Source organism: Chiloscyllium plagiosum, unplaced genomic scaffold (genome assembly GCF_037043375.1).
Source record: "Chiloscyllium plagiosum isolate Xiang-an unplaced genomic scaffold, Cpla_swu_hap1 HiC_scaffold_14, whole genome shotgun sequence".
Lineage (NCBI taxonomy): Eukaryota > Metazoa > Chordata > Chondrichthyes > Orectolobiformes > Hemiscylliidae > Chiloscyllium > Chiloscyllium plagiosum.
The window spans coordinates 71290456-71314583 of NW_028270152.1; the positions used below are offsets into that span (position 1 = coordinate 71290456).

At 39.2% G+C, this 24128-nt stretch overlaps 1 protein-coding gene across 1 annotated transcript in view; it reads left to right on the top strand.

Annotated features, from left to right (window-relative positions):
• rad54l2 (RAD54 like 2) overlaps positions 1-24128 on the top strand; it is a 122109-nt gene that overhangs the window by 28666 nt on the left and 69315 nt on the right. Inside the window, exon 2 of the mRNA XM_043708511.2 lies at positions 7565-7737. Within this exon, the coding sequence (XP_043564446.1) occupies positions 7620-7737 (118 nt within the window). The 5' untranslated portion in view covers positions 7565-7619. The remainder of the gene's footprint in view (positions 1-7564; positions 7738-24128) is intronic.

The following is a 24128-nucleotide window of genomic DNA, read 5'->3' on the forward strand; positions in this document are numbered from 1 at the left end:
TCCCAGTCCCATGTTCCTAACCATGCCCTGAGTTCATCTGCCTTCCCTGTTAGGCTCCTTGCATTGAAATAAATGCAGTTTAATTTATTAGTCCTACCTTGTCTCTGCCTGCCCTGACTGTTTGACTCACTTCTGTTCTCAGCTGTACCTGTCTCAGATCGATCTCTTTCCTCACTATCTCCCAGGGTCCCACCCCCCCCACCTTATTAGTTTAAATCCACCCAAGCAGTTATAGCAAATTTCCCTGCCAGTATATTTGTCCCCTTCCAATTTAGGTGCAATCCGTCCTCCTTGTACAGGTCACTTCTACCCCAAAAGAGATTCCAATGATCCAAAAATGTGAATCCTTCTCCCATACACCAGCTCCTCAGCCATGCATTCATCTGCTCTATCCTCCTATTCCTGCCCTCACTAGCTCGTACCACTGGGAGTAATCCAGATATTACTACCCTTGAGGACCTCCTTTTTAAATTTCTGCCTAACTCTCTGTAATCTCCCTGCCAAGTCTCAACCTTTTCCCTTCCAATGTCGTTGGTTCCAATGTGGACAATGACCTCTTGCTGGCCCCTCTCCCCCGTGAGAACATTCTGCACCCTCTCTGAGACATCCTTGATCCTGGCACCTGGGAAACAACACACGATTCAGCTTTTTCTCTGCTGGCCACAGAAACGTCTGTCTGTACCTCTGACTACAGAATCCCCTAACACAATTGATCTCTTGGAAGCCGACGTACCCCTCGTTGCGTTAGAGCCAGTCTCAACACCAGAAACTTGGCTGTTCGTGCTACGTTCCCCTGAGAATCCATCACCCCCTATATTTTCCAAAGCAGCATACCTGTTTGAAATGGGTATATCCACAAAAGACTCCTGCACTAGCTGCCTATCTCTCTTACCCTTCCTGGAGTTAACCCATCTATATGACTGTATGTGAGACTTTCCCCCCTTCCTATAACTGCCATCCATCACATACTGTTGCTGTTGCAAATTCCTCATTGCTTCTGTCTGTCACTCCAACAGATCCACTCGATCTGATAAGATTTGCATCCAACAGCATTTATGGCAGATATAATCTGCAGTAACCCTTAAACTCTCTTTAAACTCCCACATCTGACAAGAAGTACATATCACTGCAAAGGCCATTTATGTGCCTTCACAATCTACAGTCCCTGAAAATAACACCGTCTTATTCTTCTACAAACACTGCCCTAGGTTAAATTAATAGCTATGGCTTATATTTTAAGTTTAATCAAGAGACTCATCTTCAAAAACATATAATCAAGAAAGAATCCACTATATTCACTACTGCAGCTTTTCTCTTGGACAGACTTAAAACAACAATTAACGTATCTGATTCTGTGTTGTGAACTTCGCCCAACAGTTCCTCCAAGATTAGTTATGAATTTCACTGTTTATTCAGTTCCTCCAAGATTAGTTGTGAATTTCACTATTTGTTAATTTTCCCAGATGCACTCCGATGTCCAGCGATACACGAATTCAAACTGCAAAGGCGGTACCTGTGCAGGTTCTCTGCTGGTTTTCATGTAATTAGGTTATGGTGATGTAGGGACAGCATACCTGCAAAAACTTGAGTCAGGTAAACAAAATATTTCAGACAAAGCTAAAATCCTGAATGCACTATGTAAGACAGTCTTGCTTTGTCAAATCATTCGAAATGTTGAATGTTAGTAGTCCGATAACATCATGTGCACACTGCTATGCATTTATTACGTGCAGCTGTGCAGTTAAGCAGAGCAAGGTTGTCTGAATTAATAGAGTCACCACCATAAAATGGATCCTCCCACAGCTAATTGTCTGGGTCTTTTAAATTCAGAGAATAATGTTACATATTGTGAGAACAGATGCATTGTTAAACTAATGTTTGTAAAGCAATATTCTTTATTGCTTTGATATTGTATGGCTGTGGCACAGATGGAAACCATTCAGCCCATTGAGTTCATGCCAGAATTTGGTAATCTAGTTAGTTCTATTCATTACCCTGCCAGTTTATTTCCTACCATGGCCCATCCAATTTCCTTTTAAAATCGTCGTGCATTTCCACTATCACCCTTTGTAAGCAGAGAGTTTGAGGTCATTACCTACTTGCTATGTGAGAAAATTTCTTCCCATCATCCTTCTTTCTATCTGTTGTCCAAATCCTTAAATTTATCTCTTGTTCTTTTGCAATCATGGTAGGAACAGCATTTAGTCTACCTTATTCAAAACCTGTCATTAACTTCCACATCTCTATGAAATCGTCCTTCAATTTATTTGTTTCAAAGGGAACAATTCTAGCTTATGTAACCTAACCTAATCACTCAACCCAACCTTGGTAAATCTCCTCTGCACCCTGTGAAGGACTCTTGCATCTTTTCTTAAGTGACCAAAATGCAATGGTCTGTGGCATTATCAGAGGTTTATCAGACTTTCGTCCCTGGCACTGTGAGGCAGCAGTGCCAGCCACCGTGCCGCCCCTGGTTAGATTTTAGTACCAATCAGTCCTGCGCGAAGTCCTCAATCTCCGTAGTTAGGTGCTAAGGAAATATAAATATCAAAAAGAATTTGGCTTACTGAAGCAGAAAAATAAGTTATGCTACTCTTGTCAAAAAAAAATGTAAAACCATCCGTGTCTTTGGCTTTTTAAGACAGTATTGAAACGTTAGGAGTGAAGTCATGGAACGTAAGCACGAGTGTGGACATGGTGCGTTGAATGACCAGATTCTGTACTGAGAATTCATTGTACTTCTCTGTAACACAAGTGGGCTTACTGTAATCATTTTGGAACAAGCCAAGGTATTGTCAAGAAATGCAATTTTAAATCACTGCACCAATTGTGTCTCAAAATGTTCAGACTGAACTGATTTGAATGAACTGTTTACTCCAGATAACGAATGCAAGCTGCTTTCAGAAAGATCAAGGATGCTGTGTGTTTATAGATAAGGAATGCCTCGTACTCTGAAGTAATTGTTTGATTAATATATGCACACACACATGGACCTGCATACCAGCAGTTAAATTATATTGTCAAATCATAAATACTACCTAAAGCATTGGTGACTGAGCAGTGCAGTACTGGATCTGCTGGCAGCTGTGTATTACTAGCGCTGTGGCTCTTGCTAAAACTAGCTTTCATTGGTTGATTGTGTTACTATGCTGTCTTCATCAGCTTAGTGAGGGACCAATCCTAGTCCTAGGCTGTTACATAACTCAGTTATGTCCCCTCACTCATGCTTGTTATTTCATCTATCTAATATAAACTGCACTGAGCTCCTGGTCTCAGGAAAAGGAAACTAGTATTTTTCTGTCTCTCTCTTGGTGTGCGTACTACCTTTGTCTTTTTCTGTATGTTCTTTGTTTGCCTGTATGTGTGAGAGATCCTCCACTGCAGCTATTAATCTCTTTGCTGTCAGCTTAAAAATCAGTTATAACTTGACTCTGAGACACGTGTGGTATCATAAAAACTCAGCGTTTCAAACTGCACTGATAAGTAGTGGAGAAGAAATGGTGACCGCTGAAAATCTGAAATAAAATCAGAAGATACTGGAAATTGTAATCATGTTAATGTTTAAGGCCAGTGACCCTTTGTTAAAACGAGAAAGTGTAAAGGTTGTCTGTTAATGTCTTCTGTCCTCTACTTTATCACACGCCTGCTATTTTATAGGGCCCTTTGTCTTCCACCCACACACACACAACCCCCCCCCACCCTGACATGTTTGCGCGCACACATCCCTTTTGCTGTCTCAGTACTTGTTCAAAGTATTTTATATCTCTCAATTCTTCTACTTCTGATGCAAAGTTAACTCTGTTTCTTTCCCAACAGTTGTAGCCTGAGTCATTGAGTTACAGCATTCTCTGTTTCTATTATAAATTAGTGCACCATTTATTTTACTTGAGGTAAAAGTGTCATCATTGACAAAGCAGGGATGGAGTTCCCAGTGTTGCTGCAGTATAGACTAGCTTAGGGCTTTGCAAAGTGGGGTTAGGACTCATTGTATCTTGGTGAGCTGAAAGTTTGGGGTTCTGAGGTAGCAGTGGTTGCCATGGAACATTGAGAGCTATCCCAATTAGCTCAGTTGATTTGACGGCTGGTTTGGGGCGCAGACTAACAGCAGCATGAGTCAATTCCGACATTGGCTGAGGCTACTACAAAGGACTGTCTTCAATATCTCCCCTCGCCTGAGGTGTGGTCACCCTCTGGTTAATCATTTGCACCAGCTTCCGAAAAGCTGTAGATGCATAGGGACAATTGGAGCTTTCAAATCAATACGTTTTTTAATGAGTGAGGGTTTCGAGGGATATGAGTAAATGGAATGAATAAGCTAGCCCTGTTTCTGTCTTTGAAACAATTTTGTATAGACTTGAATTTTCATAGCTAGTTTTATTTCATTTATTGCATTCTTTGTGGCCACTGGCAGTTGTCATATGCGAGCCTTTCAACAAGGATTCTGAGGTTGAACCTTGGTATTTAAATCTGTCATAGTTTATTTCCAGTAGTTGTATAGGTATTGGAGAGTAGATCAATCAGTTCAGACCTGTTCCATCGCTCATCATGATCTGCATCTAAAGCCCATTCCACGCAATTGTGCCATAATTCTAGTAATGGTCATTAATGAATGAAAATTTCATGTTCAGCTTTGGAACTTTAATTTTCGCATTATTCTTCTCTGATAGTAATCCAATAAGCTGCATTCTGTCAAGACGAAAAGTACGATGATTTCGTTTTCTCTTTGCACCAAGGCCTCAGCTTGGGATTCAAGGTTTAATGGTTGTTTGGGAATGTTATTGTCAGTGAATGGAAGATATTGCACTTTAGCATCCAGTTTCAAAAAACAGAGTAAATGCACAAATGCCCTGCTTCATTGAACTCCCTGATCAAGCACAGGTCAAATAAGGTGCAGGGTGAAACCTTCCCTGCAAGAGTGAGGTTCCTGATAGAAACAGTTGTATCTTGAATCTATCATGCTGTCAAGTTTTCCTAGGTCATCTGTTTCATTTATTCAGTCGCATGATATGGGTGTCACTGGATAGGCCAATGTTTATTGCCTGTCCCTAGTTGCTCATGAGGATGTGGTGGGTGGTGAGCTGCTGCCTTGAACCACTGCTCCCATTTTAATAAGTATGTTTGCCTCTGGCCAGATTTCAAACTGCTTTGTACCAATTTTGAACTTAATGTTTGAGTGCACTGTTGATAACACTATACAGTACTCCAAAGTTTCTGTTAATCTACTTAGAATGAAAAAATCCAATTTCTGCAAGCAGAGAAGTGAGCAGTTATTGAAGTTGGAAATGCAGGCTGGAAAATTGTAAAGTTTTATTGATTGGAAAGCCTTGTGCGCAAGTCTGGTAGGATTCCGAAACTTTCAATGTCTTTCCACATGATCAATGTTACGACTTATTGGGATAGTGTGCTGTAAACTGCTATTCCAGGTAGTGTACCAAACATTATTTTTTTTATGGCATGCACAGTACTTTGATTTCCCTGAATTTCAAATCAAGGTTGATATATGCATCCAGTTTCTGTGTTAAACCAGAATTATATGTATTATAAGTAATTACTCTGTAGCTGCAAGTAAATAGATACAACCCATTGGCAAATAACACTACTAACAAAAACTCTAACCCCTTAAGAACTTGCACAGCTAAACAAATAGGAAAAAAAAAGATTATTGGCAGTGTTACAAAAAACTGACAGGTTAGTTAAGTGGTCTTTGCTTCCAATTCTGATGTTGATATGATGCTACTTTATTTAGTGAGGCCTTTGTATTCAGTTGTCTACCTTCTGATTTGGAAAATGCCTCTGATTAGTAAAATCAAAAGTCTTAGTTCATAGCAGCTACTGCAGAAAAGGTAACAGGTTTTGAAGTTTAAACTGGTTTTACACTACAGAGAGCAGCAGTACACGCAATATGTGTCTATATCTTTGTAACTTGTTTCCAGTTCCAACCTGTTCAGTTTGCTGAGAACCAATCAGCTGCATTTGTAGGCAATTCCTCAGACCTGATTGTCTGCATGTTTCAGGAACCCAGAGCCGCAAAATCAGGAGTTCGCAAAGGTATTGAATTCGTTGCCGTGAAATCATACAGCAACTGGTAAATACTTTTTAGAAACAACTCTTTCTTGTTGCAGTCCACAACTTTTGAAGAGACTAAAGTAAAACAAACATGGTCTTTGCAAAAACTACTGATGTATAAAGCCACATGTACCTATTTTGTGTTTCAAAATTGTATTTATATTAGTTCTGGAATATGTTATCTGGTGTGAAATGTGGGCAGTATTACTTGCTCAGAGTCTCAGACCCTGGACCACTTTGTTGATGGATCTCTGTTTTGATGACTAGCATCAATACCCTTTCATTGTTCTGCTGGCAGCATCATATGTGTATAGGGATAGTTCTAGAATAATTGGATAAATCTCGTATTGTACAGGGATTGCAATTGGTAGGTACATTAAGTGTCAAAGTTGTAGAAACTGATAAATTATTTGGAGTTGTAAGAAGAGTAAAGCTAGCAAGCTTATTATTCCTTTACCTTGAAACACGAGTGTTGTGTTGGAAGACAAGATTATGTTAACCTGCTTTTGAAAATTTGTACTGCTTTCTTCTTTGGTCTCTGATGAACAAACTAAATGGTTATTTTGCAGCATTACAGGTCAAGTGTTATGCAAAATAATGATGTCCCACCACTTTGGCAGTGTACATAAGGAATTATATTTTTTTCCCAGAAGAGATTTCAGCTTTGATCTTGCAATTTTGAATGCTATTGGCTGAAATCAGATCCAGTCTCTGATCACCTAATGCCATCAATAATCTGTTCCACATTTATCATCCCTTCCCTTCTGATTAAATTCCATAAAGAGTCAGAAGTCTCAATGCTCCCACAAATGAGCTTGTGTGTCTATTTCATTGCCTAAATTCTGACTTTCAGTTTGGTCGCAGTTAACAATAACAATCCTACAATCAGATAGCAATGTACGCCAGGAGCTTTTAACAAACAAAAACAACCTAATGCCCTCAAGCAGCTTCTCTTTTGCACTCTCTTTTGGGTATGAATGGTAGTAGATTACTGTGAAGTTTATATATTTTGTGTTTACCATATAGGAGCATATAGAGTCGGATGCTGCCTGAATTGTTGTGCTCTTCCAGCACCACTGATCCAGCATATAGAGTCATAGTCATTCAACACGAAACCAGACCCTTCAGTCCAACCAGTCCATGCTGAATATAATCACAACTAAACTAGTTCCCCTACCTGCCCCTGGTCCGTAATTCTAACCTATCCAGAACCCAAAACCTGTTACTTTCTGTTTGGTGATTAGTTGTACTTATCTAGCATTGCATTATGGTTTTGTCTCTGGGGATAATGTTAAATAGCAATAGTAGAATGATGTTGCACCTGACAGAAAGAGACGCTACACCTTTTCTCTGTTCAACTTCTGTCTTTCCCTACACATGAATAGTCTATACTCTGAGACATCCTAACTTGATCTTTGTAGCCATTAAAATCTGTTCTAATGATGGATGAGATTTGAAATATACTAACATTTGCTGCTATGTGCTGCTGTTGTTACAGGTCCACAGAGGGGGGACAATGAGTTTGTAATGCACAGTGTCTGCTGCTCTGGGCCATGGAGGACGAGTCTATCTCAGGGAGTGATCCAGATGTGGAGTCGGAGGATGTGGAAGAGGAAGAGGAGGAGATGGAGGACAATGATGGTGATGACGAAGAAGATCTGGAGGAAAATGGTGAGTACCTAAGAGGGTATTTGGTTTCGTAGTGAAATGTAAAAGTCAGAATTCTTGCTGAGATTTAAGTGTGGCATCTGATATGGGAAGTATTTAGTTTTGTGTTTTTCTTGTGTTTTTGTGTTGTTCAGTCTTGCTCAGTTGCTGAAACTCAGTTTGTGGGCTTGAGCACAGTGCAGGAATTTGATACTAAATTGTTGGTGATGTAGAGTACTCGGTGCAGCACGACAAAATGTAGCAAATTTAAATGAGTTAAACTGAGATACTGCCTGTTTCAATAGTTTGAGTGGTATGTTAAAGATTAACTGTAAAGCAGGGAATGTTTGAGCTATCTTGGACTGCATTATTCGTTTAATACCCCCTTTGAGCATAGTTATATATATGTCTGCAATATTACTCCTGCGGAATCTCACTGAATACTAAATATATACACAAGCGTCGATTCAGAATTCTCTATTGTTTTTAATTCTTTCATGGGATATAGGCATCGCTGGCTAGGCCAGTATTTATTGCTCATCCCTAATTGCTGTGAGGGCAGTTATATGTCAACGACATTGCTGTGGGTCTGGAATCACATATAGATCAGACCAGGTAAGCATGGCAGATATCCTTCTCAAAAGAGCATTAGTGAACTAGATGGGTTTTTATGATAACCAGCAGTGATTACATGGTCACTGTGTGCCTAACTTTTGAATCCAGGTTTATATTGAATTAAAATTTCTGCATTTGCCATGTTGAGGTTCAAACCCAAGTCTCCAGAACATTATCCTGAGGTTCTAGGAACATAAGAACAGGAGTAGGCCATTCAGCCCATCAAGTCTGTTCGACCGTTCAATGAGACCATGGCTGATCTGTGGCCGAGCTGAATATTTCAGCTTTTGGCCATACATCCCTTAATATCTTGGATTAATAAAAAGAATCTATCTCAGATTTGAAGCTAACAACTGATCCAGCATCCACTCTGATTTGGAAGACCGTTCCAAACCTCTGCCACCCTTTTGTGTGGACGTAGATTACAAATCCAGTCATTTTGACATGCTTCATAAAAGTGTATTTCCTCCTTATTGTTTGCTTCCATTTATTTTGTGTCCCTTGTTATCTCTCCAGCTTGAGAGATGATTTAGTTGTATGAAAATAATGTGCAACCGTATTTCTCATATTACTTCACTTTGGAAGTAAAAGGACCCTGCAGGTAATTTCTCCAGCCTTTGGTATTAAGTTATCTTTCTTAACATGAAACTATTTGGGGGTTTACTGCATTTGAAACTTAATTACTCTTTCAAGATCATAATTAAACCTTGTTGGAATAAATACACTAAATGAGTTCAATGACAGCAAACAAAGAACAATACAGCACGATGCCGAGAGATTTAGTAGAATTTTAAATTGGTTGAGTAAGCTTTTAAACATCTGATTATACAACTCAGTTTTTTTTATTGCAACATCAGTGGGATAACACAGCAGTTGTCATATTGGAAAAAGAAATTTTTCAGTCATGCTACTCATAGGAAAGGTGTAATGGTCTCTAAGAAAATCTGGAATGGTTCACTGGAATGGAGACTCCAAGAAATAGTAATTATAACCCTAGATTGATTCCAGCTGAGAGGCTTGTCTAATGGAGAGAGATTGAGCAGTTTATACTCATATTATGATTAGTTAGGGAGCGCACAATGACTAATCTTGAAGCTTTTGGTCTTTGCACTCTTCTTCTCCTGACTCGTATCACTTTAACCCTTCCCTTATCCTGATCATCCTCTTCAGTGTCTTTGAGCATACTTCCCAGGTATCTTTCATGTAAGCTTCACACCTTTCTCATAAACCCATCATCCCAGGAATCAGTGAACCTTCCCTGAACTGTTTCCAACAGAAGTATGTCTCTTTAAGACCAAAACCATACACTATAATCGCAAGTGTGTTCTATTTAGCTGTAGCAAAATATTTTTATATTTAATTTCTCTTGCAATGAATGGGAACGTTTAATTTGCCTGCCTTGTCACTTGCTTTGCCTACGTACCGACCTTTTGTGATTTATGTACACGATAGCCAAATTTTTAAGGTTTTCAGAGTTGTGTAATTTATCTGTATTTAAATAATATGCTATTTTTCTGTTCTTCTGACCAAAGGTCACATTTTCTTACGTTATACAGGTAGTTCTGGGATAACATGTTTTGGCAGAGCGATTTGGCTATAATGCAGCTAAAGAATTAAGAACAATATTTTTGAGAACGCTTACCTTTGTTGGCGATGCAGTGATTCCAATGGGGATCGGTTTGCGTGCTTTGTTCTATGCTTGCACTGATGTTCATGCTGCACATCTCTGCGAAGTTCTGTGCATGGGTCAGTGTCTGCGCCATTATGCACGCGTAAAGACGTCGGTGCCGATATTTGTGCCATTCTGCACATGCACGATGTCAGTGCCCAAGTCTCCGCGCTGTATTTCGTCTGCGCAGTGTCAGCACCAAAGTCCCTGCGCCAGGTTAGCACTGGTCTTCGTGCCGATCTGCTCATGTGCCAATGTCAGCTGCGGACAGAACAGCTTTCTGTGAGAGATACTGAACAAAGAGCAGCTGTATTACATTTTCTAAATGTACTGTGTTAAATTTACTCCTCTTTCATTAATAAATATGATTTAAACTTTATTCAGGCTGTACCAAACTTTGCATTAGACCTTTGGGTGATTTTTGAGCTATTGTGAGTGTTACTTTTTGCTGGTCTGCTCCTAACCCCACTTTTCCCATAGGCCCCATCATTTCTATTAAGTGATTTTCTATTAAGCGAGGTTTCGCTGGAATGCAACTTTGATATTATAGGAGAACTACCAGTATTCTGTTTGCCAAATTTTTACCTACTCACTTAAACATCTCAATATCCTTTGCAGACTCCTTTTTTCCTCTTCACAGTTTAAGTTAGTGTTAGTTTCTAATAATCTTTGGGTTTAATAATTAGTATTTTGATTTGTAGCCTAATAATTGTACAGTTCCCCAATTGAAAGGAAGATGTATCCTCATAGAGCCATAATAATTTATTTTTTGGCAGACTGAACTATCCCCAGCAGGGTGGTACTCCCCAACTAAAGTTCAGGTCATTTTAATGCTATCCCTTATTGTTTCGTATCACATTATCAAGTAGCTGGGCATGTCTGGGACATATTCTACTGTGCATTTCACTGTGCATTTCACTGTGCATTTCACTGTGCATTTCACTGTGCATTTCTGCTTATCAGTTGCTTCACATAAAATATCACAGCATATTTTTACCTGTATCCCAAAATCAAGCTCCTGTTGTTGGCTTAGAAGACCTGGTGATCTTAGCAAAAGGTCAAAGGGAGTCTCTGTTTCAAGATTTTTAGCATATCTTCCCCTGTGTGGTCCTGATGTCTTGAGTCTAATGATTGTCGCATTCAGTTGACTGAAAGAAATCATAAGTAAGGATACAAATATATCCAAGTGACCTTTATCAATCAATTAGTTTAATCTGTACATCCTTTTCACTAGAATATGCATTATTACCAGATTTTTGAGTTCAATTAAATTACATCAAGATGAGTTAGTCCAATTCCTATTTGATATTGTGGTTTCCCTATCTCTATCTCTTATTTTTAATGGGGCGTCCCATTATTTACCATTCTGTTTCATTCAGGTGCTGAGGGGGAACTTTACATCTGAAACAGTATTCTCGTTTTTTAAGCAGAAATCAAACATTCCCATTGGACTCCTGGTGTTAAAATGTTTCCACTTTTTAAATTTCAGATGATGTTTTATTTAGGTAAAAGAGACTTGCTAAATTAGACGTTTTAGAAGTATTCCACATTCTACAGCAGTATGATTGAGTGTCCATTATTTTTTTCTCCAAAATAAACTTTATTGAACTGCAAGAACCACTTAGACTGTTTTTCCAATTGCATTTTTTGTTTGAAAATTATAATTTGTTCAGTTCAGTGGAAACCTCAAATTTCTCTTCAGATGCTTGGAATAGCAACTCATATCATCTTTTCCCGCACCTGCCACAAACTTCCTCTGGCATTCCTTCCTCTGGCCCCCACTCTCCCCTATCCCCCTATCCTGGCAACCATCTCCTGTTTGAATCTGAACCCATTTTAGGTGTGCATACGTAAATTTAATTGGTGCAAAATGTGCATGTGCTGGTGTCAGGCACAGCCCTTCAGAAATAGGTATATGCAGGTTCAGTTCTAAATAAGACTGGACTCAAAATGTTGACCATGTTTCTCTCTCCTAAGATGTTGCCAGATTTGCTGAGTTTCTCCTGCATCTTCAGTTTTATGTCAAGGCGTGTTAGTTTTAGACGGTGCTTTTACAAGAGAGGCAGAAGTCTTGTGATGTTCAGAAAAAATCTTCCACATCTTCTACTGTGGCAGACTAGTAGTGTCCCACCCTCTGAACCTGGGTTCAAGTCACACCTGGTTCAGGGGTGTGTGATAACATCTCTGAACAGGTTGATTAGAAACTATTATAAATGCTGTCAACAGAAAGGATCGGCTTCTCTGCTTGTTTCTCCAAAGTCCGGACTAAAACTTATTCAAATGCAGACAATTAATTTGCTTCATCAAATTTTTTAAAATCCCGATCTTAAAAAGGGCAAGGGCAAGAGCCAGGTCCATTCAGAAATCTGATAACAGCGAGGAAGAAGCTGTTCTTGAATCTGTTAGTACAGGTGTATAAACTTCTGTATCTTCTGTCCAGGGTGGAAGAGTGGATGGGAGAAGTCTTTGATTATGTTGGTTGCTTTCCTGAGGCAGCTGGGTGTATAGATGGAGTCTGTGGACGGAAGGTTTGTTTACTTGATGGACTGGGCTATGTTCATGACACTTTGTAGTTTTTTTGCGGTTTTGGGAAGAGCAGTTGCCATACCAAGCTGTGATGCATCCAGATCGGTTGCTTTCTATGGTGACTCTGTAAAAATTGGTAAAAGTCCTTATGGACATGTCGAATTTCCTTAGCATCCTGAGGAAGTAGAGATGATGTGCTTTCCTGACTGTCTTGTTGACGTGGGTGAACCAGGTCAGATTGTTGATGATCACTCCAAGGAACGTGATCCCCTCGGACCATCTCCACCTCAGCACCATTGATGCAGACAGGGGTGTGCCTTCTACTCTGCTTCCTGAAGTCAATGACCAGCTCCTTCATTTTGCTGACATTGATAGAGAGATTGCTGTCTTTACACTAAGCTGCTAGGCACTCAATCTGTTTCCTGTATTCTGTCTCATTGTTTGAGATCTGACCTATGACGGTGGTGTCATCAGCAAATTTGTAAATGAAGTTCGGGCAGAATTTGGCCACACAGTTATGAGTGAAGGAGTAAAGTAGAGAGCTGATTATGTAACCTTGTGGGCACCAGCGTTGAAGATTACAGTGGAGGAGCTGTTGTTACCTATCCTTATTGATTGTGGTTTATAGGTCAGGATGTCGAGGATCCAGTTACAGAGGGGAGAGGTGAGATCGAGTCCTCAAGCTTAAAGATGAGTTTGTTTGGATGAACCAATTAGATTTCTGCCAAACATTTTCAAGGCTAGGCTTATCTCTTAGAAAACACAATGTTCCTTTTGAACAAAAACTGCAAACAAATAAGTAACTTTAAAATGGAATTCATTTCTTCAGTTTACCATTTCTTGTTGATTGAATTGAAAGAAAAAGGACGTCACAATTACACTGATTCATCCAACTTTGAATTCATAATCCATAACAGGAACCAGTATTAAGTGCATAAAAAAACTGTTGTGTTCTTATTCTTGAGACCAAGAGCTCAACTAGTTCACAATGAAAAAAAATTACTCAAGGTTCCCACAAACTAACCAGGTTTATAGTAGAATAAGTGACAAACTTATGCTTTTGTCACAAACATTAATTTTTTTATGGCATGCACAGGACTTTGATTTCCCTGAATTTCAAATCAAGGTTGATATATGCCTCCAGTTTCTGTGTTAAACCAGAATTATATGTATTATAAGTAATTAAACTGGTTTTACACTGCAGAGAGCAGCAGTACACGCATCTGTGTCTATATCTTTGTAACTTGTTTCCAGTTCCAACCTGTTCAGTTTGCTGAGAACCAATCAGCTGCATTTGTAGGCAATTCCTCAGACCTGGATTGTCTGCATGTTTCAGGAACCCAGAGCCGCAAAACCAGGAGTTCACAAAGGTATTGAATTCGTTGCCGTGAAATCATACAGCATCTGGTAAATACTTTTTAGAAACAACTCTTTCTTGTTGCAGTCCACAATCTTTGAAGAGACTAAAGTAAAACAAGCATGGTCCTTGCAACAACTACTGATGTACAAAGCCGCATGTACCTATTTTGTGTTTCAAAATTGTATTTATATTAGTTCTGGAATATGTTATCTGGTGTGAAATGTGGGCAGTATTACTTGCTCAGAGTCTCAGACCCTGGACCACTTTGTTGATGGATCTCTGATTTGATGACTAGCATCAATACCCTTTCATTGTTCTGCTGGCAGCATCATATGTGTATAGGGATAGTTCTAGAATAATTGGATAAATCTCGTGTTGTACAGGGATTGCAATTGGCAGGTACAATAAGTGTCAAAGTTAGTAGAAACTGATAAATTATTTGGAGCTGTAAGAAGAGTAAAGCTAGCAAGCTTATTATTCCTTTACCTTGAACCACGAGTGTTGTGATGGAAGACAAGATTATGTTAACCTGCTTTTGAAAATTGGAACTGCTTACTACTTTGGTCTCTGATGAACAAACTAAATGGTTATTTTGCAGCTTTACAGGTCAAGTGTTATGCAAAATAATGATGTCCCACCACTTTGGCAGTGTACATAAGGAATTAATATTTTTTTCCCAGAAGAGATTTCAGCTTTGATCTTGCAATTTTGAATGCTATTGGCTGAAATCAGATCCCATCTCTGATCACCTAATGTCATCAATAATCTGTTCCACATTTATCATCATTAAATTCCATTAAGTGTCAGAAGTTTCAATGCTCCCACAAATGAGCTTGTGTGTCTATTTCAGTGCAGATTAAAATGCAGAAACTGTGTGTATAGAGATTAGAATTGGTAAAGGAAATAATTCACTGCTGGAAGTATTTATTGGCCCCTTGACATTAGCTTCACTGTAGGACAGCTGGAAATTAAAATATAATGTACTTGTAAAAGTGGCATTGCAATCATTGGGGAAACTTCTAAACTTTTTATCAATTTGACAAATCTAATTGGCAAGATTAGCTTGGAGTCTGAGTTTGTAATATATTTTGGGCAGTCTTTTGGAACAATATGCTCTAGAACCAATGAGGAAAATCTTGGGAATGTGTAGTGAAACAGAATTCATTACTGATATCACAGTAAATGATCCTTAAGGGAAGAATGATCGTATCATGGAATTTCACATGCAATTTGAATCTGAGAATTTTGAGTCTGAAACTGACTGTCTTACCTTTGTTTATTTGTTAAATTTTATAAAACCATGATTGGCTAAAACTTCAGACAGTTGAGAAGGTGATGTCATAACCCTCAAGGAAGATGTATTCCATTGAGCAGGATTGACTTTGAGAAGAATATGCTATTTATGGTTAACCAAATAAGATAGCAAGTCACGAGAAAAAATGTGCAATGCTGCATAGTCATGCAAATTTTAGCAACTGGTCAAATGATGACTAAAAGACTAAAAGGGAGAAATTGGGATGTGAGAGAAATGTGAAACAAAAGCTTTTGCAAGTATGCAGCAAAAGAAGAGATTAGCTAAAGTAAGCATTGGTCCCTTGAAAGATAAAACAACGAAATTGATAGTATGTAAGGAGGTGACAGACTTTAAATGAGTATTTTGTACCTGACCTCACATTAGGAGGCACAGAAAGCATCGTAAGGATAAAGAAAATGAAGGTGTAAGAGAGATGAGAGTAAACAGTGGTGATCAAAGAAAAATGTTTTAGGAAAATTAATGGAACTAAAGGCTGGAAGTCCCCTGTACTTGATGGTTTGCAACCTTGGGTCATAAACTAAGTGGATTGTGCAGAGACAGTGGCTGCATTAGTTGCAATCATCCAAAATTCCCAGGTTCTGGAAAGGCTCCAGTAGATTGGAAAATTGCAAATGTGATGCGATTATTCAAGAAAACTTGGAGGCAGCAGGGAAATAAAGATCAGTTAACTTAATATCTGTTGGAAGATGTTGAATCCATTATTAAGGAGATAGTTGGCCATTTAGAAATCTGAATACAATCAAGCAAAACCCACATGATCTTGTGGTCTTATTAACAATTTCATTATAGTTCTTTGAGGTTATATCAAGAAGGATAGATAAAGGGGAACCTGTAGATGTATATGGATTTCCAAAAGGCATTCAATAAGATTGCACAGAAAGGTTTACTGAACAAGGTTAGAGCTCATTGTACCCAAAAGAGAAAATGCTGAAAAATCTCAGCAGGTCTGGCAGCATCTGTAAGGAGAGAAAAGAGCTGACGTTTCGAGTCTAACTGACCCTTTGTCACAGCTTTGACAAAGGGTCAGTTAGACTCAAAATGTCAGCTCTTTTCTCTCTTACAGATGCTGCCAGACCTGAGATTTTCCAGCATTTTCTTTTGGTTTCAGATTCCAGCATCCACAGTAATTTGCTTTTATTTAGAGCTCATTGTGTTGGGTGTTCAATATTAGCGTGAACAGGGGATTAGCTCTCTCGTAGGAAATGGTATGTTGTGTTAAGTGGGTCATCTTCAGATTGGCAAGCTGTAACCAGTTATTTGCTGCAGGAATTGTTGCTAGGGCCTTATTTATTTACAATCTATATTAATGACTTGGATAAAGGGACACAGTGTTATAATATATAAATAGTTGAGAAGAGGATATAAAGAGTCTGTAGACGGTTGTAGGTACATTTAGTGAGTGGGTAAAAATTTGCCAGATAGAGCAGAGTATCATGTGAGATAGAGGTTTTGACAAGTAGAAAAGCATAATATTATTTAAATAGAGAGAAACTACCGAATGCGACAGGGCAGAGGGATCTGGATGTCCTCTTAAAGTGTTTCCACACTGTAGGGAATCTAATCTAATCTAATTGCAAATACTAATTACAACAAGTAATTCGTTAAAAATTGCACAACACCAGGTTATAGTCTACCAGGTTTATTTGGAATCACTAGCTTTCGGAGTGCGGCATCTTCATCAGGTCGTTGTGGAGCAAGACCATAAAAGATTTTGCGATAAATTCTCTCTTGAGTTCTAGCCGCAGAACAGTTGAGGCCATTGTTTATGTCAAAGGCTGAGAAATTTTGAGTTAAAGATTCTCGATGGGGAAAGCAGCAGAGTTGAGGTTGCAGTAAAATCATCCATGATCTTATTGAATGACTGTTCAGACTCAAGGGGCTGAATGGTCTGCTGCTTCTATTTCTTATGATCTCCATATTTTTGCTTCTGATGAAGGGTCTGCGTTATGGTGAACTAGGGTGAACATGAGTTATATTCCCAAGAAGTGAGCAAATTTCAAAATAAGAGGTAGATAGGGAGTGGTTTCCTTTTCCAGTTTTTAATCTTTGAATTTGATCTGAATGGGTTAACAGAGCAAATTCAGAAAACTATTTTTGATATAAACTATTTTAAAAATATGAAAGGAAACTTCCCATTTTCAAATATCTCAACTACTTCTGTATCTGCAGCCCAGAATAACAAGGTAAAAATGCATATAGACAACAGGTATAAGGCATGTGAGCTAAGATAATGTACTTATTGAACAAGTAATTCCTTTTCTTAACCTTGTTAGAAGGTAATAGCCTGTTATAATGGATTATTGTTAAGAGTCCTGGATTTGCTGGTCAAAATTTCCATTGCTCTTTCAAGGATTTCAGCAAATTACAATGATGGTCTTATAGAATTTTGTTAATTTTTTTTCTGTTTCATTCACCTGAACTGCAGAGTATGCCACAATACCATTCTAGATTCCTAAGTTCTGGGCTTGGTTTCATCACGATGGTTTCTTCTGTTGACTACAAAATGAGATACTAATGACTGGCTTGTTTTACAATGAAAGTTTTACCAGAGCAAGAAGCAGTTTGATATCAACCTCAGCCGTTAAGAAAACACGATAAATGATGCATATCTGCACCTCGAATAGATGCACTATGTTCCTTGAGTCTGATTACAAAAATTTGGGTTTGTTCTTCAATGAGCCACACGTCAAACATTACAATGAACCTGAACCAGTGAAGGCCTCCTTCTTCTAATTCACATGTATGTTCAAGTTTTCTTTGATCAGCAATGAGTTTTGTATTTTAAACAAATTTTGCACAGTTGTTTTTGATGTTTTTTGGAGGGGAAGTGTTGATTCAATGACCCAAGGATATGGTCCTGTCTGTAGGATGCAACTTCAGTAAATGGGAGCTGCTAGTTAATCACTGCTCACTTTGTTATAGGAATGCCCAGAATACTAGGATAAAATAGTCATGACTCTTGGGACTGTATCATCAAATAGACCTGAAGGATAAATGGACTTGAGTCATTAGAGTGAGACTTGGGAGTAAACTTAAGTTTTCTGTCCGTTGTTTAGAAATCTTTCACTTGTATAGCATGTTAAAGGTTCAGTATTTCAGTGTAGGTTTCCAGTTCTGCATCTTTGACATTGAAAGACATCTTTATATTGATGTGCCTATCAACAGCAGGTGCTTCGTGTTCCCAGCAGTCTTGTGATATGACTAAATGAGTGTGTTGTACATTGTTAGCCACTGTGGCTAATGGGGAATCTGGATAAGCTTGATTGCAAATTTGTATCCTAAATGAGAAATGAGTAGTAGATATTGCTATTAGCTCTGGTCTCAGTGCTCTATGTTTGCGTGTGTACTCTTGCCTTTTGTGTATTTATTGGTGAAATGACAAAATAAAAGCAGAACATGCAAGTGTTTTTGGTTTTTGAAGACCAGTGTTATCACTAGTGTTAATGTGGAGGCATTTGCCTTGTTTTATGGAGAGGAGAGTTGTCATCCAGTACAAACAAATTGAGCCAATAATAAGCAACTCCAACAGTAAAATCAGTTTAGATTTTTTTAATATTTGTTAAAGTAATATCAATTTGCTACAAGGGACAACTAATACCCAACTCTATTCTGGATAGACTGGAAACAAATGTTGAAAGAAAGGGGTGTCAGGAGGGCAGGGAAGGTAGTGTCAGGGCTTGAGGGGCAAGTTGGGAGACAGAGTAGTTGACAGGAATGGGAGGTGGACTTGGCACTTCTAGGATTGGTGTTGGCAGTGATATAAACTTGGTGAGAAATGTACAGCGAGGGTGTTGGTGGAGTCATGTGACTAGGGAGAAGGGAGAGTCTTTCGGTCGAGGGAAATGTGTGCATGACTGTGTTTGGGTCTGAGTGTGGGTGTGTGCATGGATCAAAGTAGGACAGGATTATGTGGTGCTGGAACAAATGGCATGATCTGTGGATTGGTCATGTTTTGTCTGCAAGTCAATATTTTCAGTAGTGCTTTGTTGAAGATCAAGTATCCCCTGAACAACCTTAAAAATGTACTAAAATCTACTGCCTGATAAAAACATAGCAGAGTTGTAGTTATGATGCCAAAACTTGGAAGAAAAGATTGCAAAGCTTTCTGAAAAGTTGAAAAGTGGTGTGCATTCATTCTGTAAATATATACTGAGTTGTGGTACATTGTTATGTTGAGTGATTTTGCACCAAGGTTACAATGCCAGTAGCTACAATGGAGTCATTGTGTTATCAATATTGGGAGTTGATGGGCCCTATAACTTCAAGGTCAGTGCATCTAAGGGAAATTTATTCATATGTATGTTACATTTGAATTGAATCCTATTATAGCTTTACATCATATGCACTATCCAGAAGAGGAACTGAATATTGTTGGAAGAATGATAACCCTGACTGATTGCAAAGCCTTAGTTCCGCCCAGCAGCACCAAGGCCAAAATTAATACACTTTTGTGTAATGAGCTAGCTCTGTGCAGACTGTTGAATCAACACGACATCAAGCAGTTCATTTGCCAAGTGAAATTTCAGGGTGGTTTTACCATGGTTGATCATTGAGTTGGTTTTAATGCATCACAGATTAGCTTCACTTCAATTTTGTAACATTTTCTTACACTTGAATCCCTTTTTAATAACCACTGGCAATCTACACCACCAGTATGTGTCTCGTGAAGTAGTAAATAAAGCAAGAGGACAAGAACAGAAGCAAGGATTGTGACCAAGATGGAAGTACGAAACTAGATGCAGAGAACACAAGGACTCTACTCCCAAAACACACTGTGACAAGAAGTTGCATAACACTCAATCCTCAGAAGAAATTCCTCCTCATTTTCAGTTTTAAATTGGCACCTTTAATTCTGAGATTTTGCCCTCTAGTTGTAGACTTTCCTAATGAGAATGTGTATAGGGTATAAGCAGACAGGGAAAGAGTTAAGTTCTGAGGTTTGTGAAACACTAGGTTCAACTGAGCATGACTCACATCCAGTAAGAAATAACAGTTAACAATGGGGTGCTGGAGGCAAGGGTAATGGGTTAACAAGGTGGAAAAGCATTCATTATGTAGAGCCATTTAACAAGATGAGGTAGCATTCAGTATGTAAGGTCAGTTAACAAGGTGAAAAGTATTCATTAGTGAAGCCAGTCAACAAGGTTATGAACATTCATTGTATAACAGCAAATGGCGTCTTCTCTTCATTTACCTTGTTAAGCCTTTTAAGAATCCTTTGTTTGTTTCTTCTGAATTCCAGTGAGTAGAGCCCCAACCTGTTTAATCTTTGCTCATAAGACAATCTCTCATTCTCAGGGACCTTCCTAATGAACCTTCTTTGAACTGTCTCCAATTAAGTTATATCTTTAAGGGGACTAAAATTGCTTGCAGTATTCCACATGTGGTTTCACCAGCACCTTGCGCAATTGTAGTAGGACCTCCCTACTCTTATACTCCAAACCCCTTGATATAAGATGCAACATTCCTATTCTATTCTATCAGGTTTGCACCAGGGCAAATTCAACTTCACTGGCAAGCAAAAAGTAAATTCAAAGAATTTGGATATTTTGACGAAAAGTTGGAATAGAATTCTGCCCATGATATATTAAAACTCCTTTGGTCAAAGGTCAGAGTGCAACTTTTGCACTAGATTAGCTGATTTCCTTTATATTTATGGCTTTTATTTGTTTTCAAGATAATACACTTCAAACAGAAATGGATAGGATACAGAACTATTGATTTCAATCAACCTTAAATGTGTAAGGCAGAGTTGAAATGATAAGTATTCTGAGTTTTAAACCCTTTCCCTTGTCTAAGAAGAAAATTGCATTCCCTGACAGCTTTAAGCTCTCAGAAGGTTTGATGGCCAGGACCAGGACAAGTGACTTCTGGCCATTCAGACAAAATGCCATTATCACATTGCTCTCTGGACAGACACACTCAGATCACTGCCAGAAACTTCCTTGTTCTAATTGCACAATCATTTTAGGATCTGGACCTAAATGTGATAAAATGCGATATTTTGCCCCAACAATTGTAATTGCACTTCCCAGAAAACATTCAATTCCAGCCCAGCCTGACTCTAAAGGAGAGCAGTGTCTTTGTAGTTGGCATGTGAATCTGGGAAAGTTATGTGTTTGACATACAATCCAAACACCTCACACCTCCACACTAGCTGATTCTCCCTTGTGGAGCTTTCTATAATTTCAAAACAGAATTTGCAATGAAGGGTGAAACTCACTGGACCACAGGTAAACAACCATCAAGACTGAAGTCACTCATTCATGCCAATCAGACATCCCAATCTAACCTTATCCCATTTGCTAGCATTTGGCCCAAATCTCTCTGAACCATTCCTATTCATATATCCATCCAGATGTCTTTTAAATATTGTAATTGTACCCGCCCCTTACTTTTCCTCTGGCTACTCATTCCATACAAGCACTACTCTCTGAATGAATAAGGTACCCCTCAGGTCCTTTATAAATCTTTCCCCTATGTCCTCTAATATTGGAAACCCCCACCCTAGGAAAAAGATCTTGGCTATTCGCCCTATCCACGACCCTCTTGATTTTAAAAACCTCAAAAGGTCACCCTTCAGCCTCTGATACTCTAGGGAACAAAGCTCCAGCCTATCTGCCCTTTCCATACAACTCAAATTTTCCAGTCCCAGCAACATCCTTGTAAACTTTTCTGCACCCTCTCACATTCAACAACACCTTACCTACAGAAGAGCGAGCAGAATTGTTTGAGTATTCCAAAAGTGGCCTCACCAGTGTCCTTTCATAGCCACAACATGACATCCCAATTCCTATACTCCATGCTATGACCAGTGAAGGCAAGTGTACCACATGCTGCCTTTACTCTGTCTACGTGTGATTCAACTTTCAAGGATTTATGCATCTACATCCCCAGGTCTCTCTCGTCTGGCAACACTCCTCAGGACCTTACCATTAACTGCGTATGTCCTGCCCTTGTTTACCTTACCTTACCAAAGTGCAACACCTCACGCCTATCTAAATTGAACTCCTCCTGCCACTGCTTGGCTCATCTGATCAAAGTTCTTTTGTATTCTGATGGTGAATGCTGAGAAGGTGTTCCACCTCATGGGAGAATCTAGGACCAGAGGGCATTGTACCAGAATAAAGGGATGAATGTCTTTGGAACTTTTTGCCACAGAGGGCTAAAGAGGCTCACTCCTTGTGTATATTTAAAGCTGTGATAGATTCATAATCAGTGGGGGAATCAAGGATTACAGAGAAAGGGCCTGTGAGGAATTTTGGATCAGTCATCACCTTTTTGAATGGTGGAGCAGGTTTGGGGGGGTGTCAAATAGTCTATTAATTTCCTGTTTCTTAATAGGAGTGGCTTGGATGCTAACTCTATGCCCAAACTGCGGTACTTTGTTGGGGAAGAGGTGGAGCAGCTAACTCAAATAAAGTTTAGTAATGTGCATTTGTTTGCAAACAAATTTTTGTTTATCTTTAAAGCTCCAGGCAAAGCATGACTCTCAACTTTGAATGATTGAAGTACTTGTATGCAATATGTCCTAGATAGTCCTTTTAAGCACTGTATCGCTCAATTCTTGTACTCTTTTGAAAATAGCCTCCAATGATTGCCATCCTTTGTGCTGAGCAGAACATTTCTCTTCCACATCTAACACTGAAAGCATTTTCTGAATTTGTTTTCCAACATCTTCTGTGGATCACAGTACTCTCAAAGACACCATGACACCTACACATTACGTCTGCTATCCTGATGTCAGAAATGTTTATTCCTAGAATGACTACACAAATCAGATAGGCAAAAACAATGACTGCAGATGCTGGAAAACAGATTCTGGATTAGTGGTGCTGGAAGAACACAGCAGTTCAGGCAGCATCCGATACACAAATCAGATGGCAAAGTGTCAAGCAAGCTGAATGCACACATTGTTCCCATGTACTTGCAGGGTATTGGCTGACGTACAATTTTAGTTAATCTCTAGCTCCAACCCAATGTAGTCCCACCTGCCAGCACCCAGCCCATATCCCTCCACACCCTTCCTATTCATATACCCATCCAAATGCCTCTTAAATGTTACAATTGTACCTGCCTCCACCACTTCCTCTGGCAGCTCATTCCATACCTGTACCACCCTCTGTGTGAAAAAGTTGCCCCTTAGGTCTCTCTTATATCTTTCCCCTCTCACCCTAAACTTATGCCCTCTAGTTCTGGGCTCCCCTACCCCAAGGAAAAGACTTTGCCTATTTACCCTATCCATGCCCCTCATTCGGCATGGACGGGTTGGACCGAAGGGCCTGTTTCCATGCTGTACATCTCTATGACTCTAATTTCTTTCTCTTGTGTATAACTACCCTTTAATGTATTTTTTGCAGCTGTGCGCACTCTGAAAGGGCTGACTTGTTCTCTGCCTGCGTGGGAATTTATAGGTGGCTGCACAGCTGCATACCCTAGAGTGACTATTAACAACGTATCAGTTTGGGTCTTTTCTGCATCCATGACTTCACTTGCTTCACCACAAGTAGTTATGTCTACAATCACATAACAAAATATTCTAAAGTGCTTCACAGGAGTTGGAGCATCAAAATGTGACTCTGGGCCACGTGAAGTATTGAGTGAGCAAAGATTTTATGAAAGAGGTGGATTTTAAAGAGCCTCAAGATCACATCAAGGAGCTGGAAGGAATGAAGGAGGAGTTCAGGAGTTTGAGAGAGAAGTTCTGCAAATTGACTACAATTGCTTTTAGATAGGTACTCGCTATACTTTGAATGTCAGAAGCAGGAGGTAAGTCTTGGATGGTCTGAATATTATGTGATGAATGTACGTACTTTATATTCTATGTTAGAATGGAAGTGGGGAGAGACGAAAAGAGATCAGTGCCAAATGTATGTAGAGGACACTCTAAGAGATGCACAGGTGGGACAGTGTGTAGAAACATTTTTTTT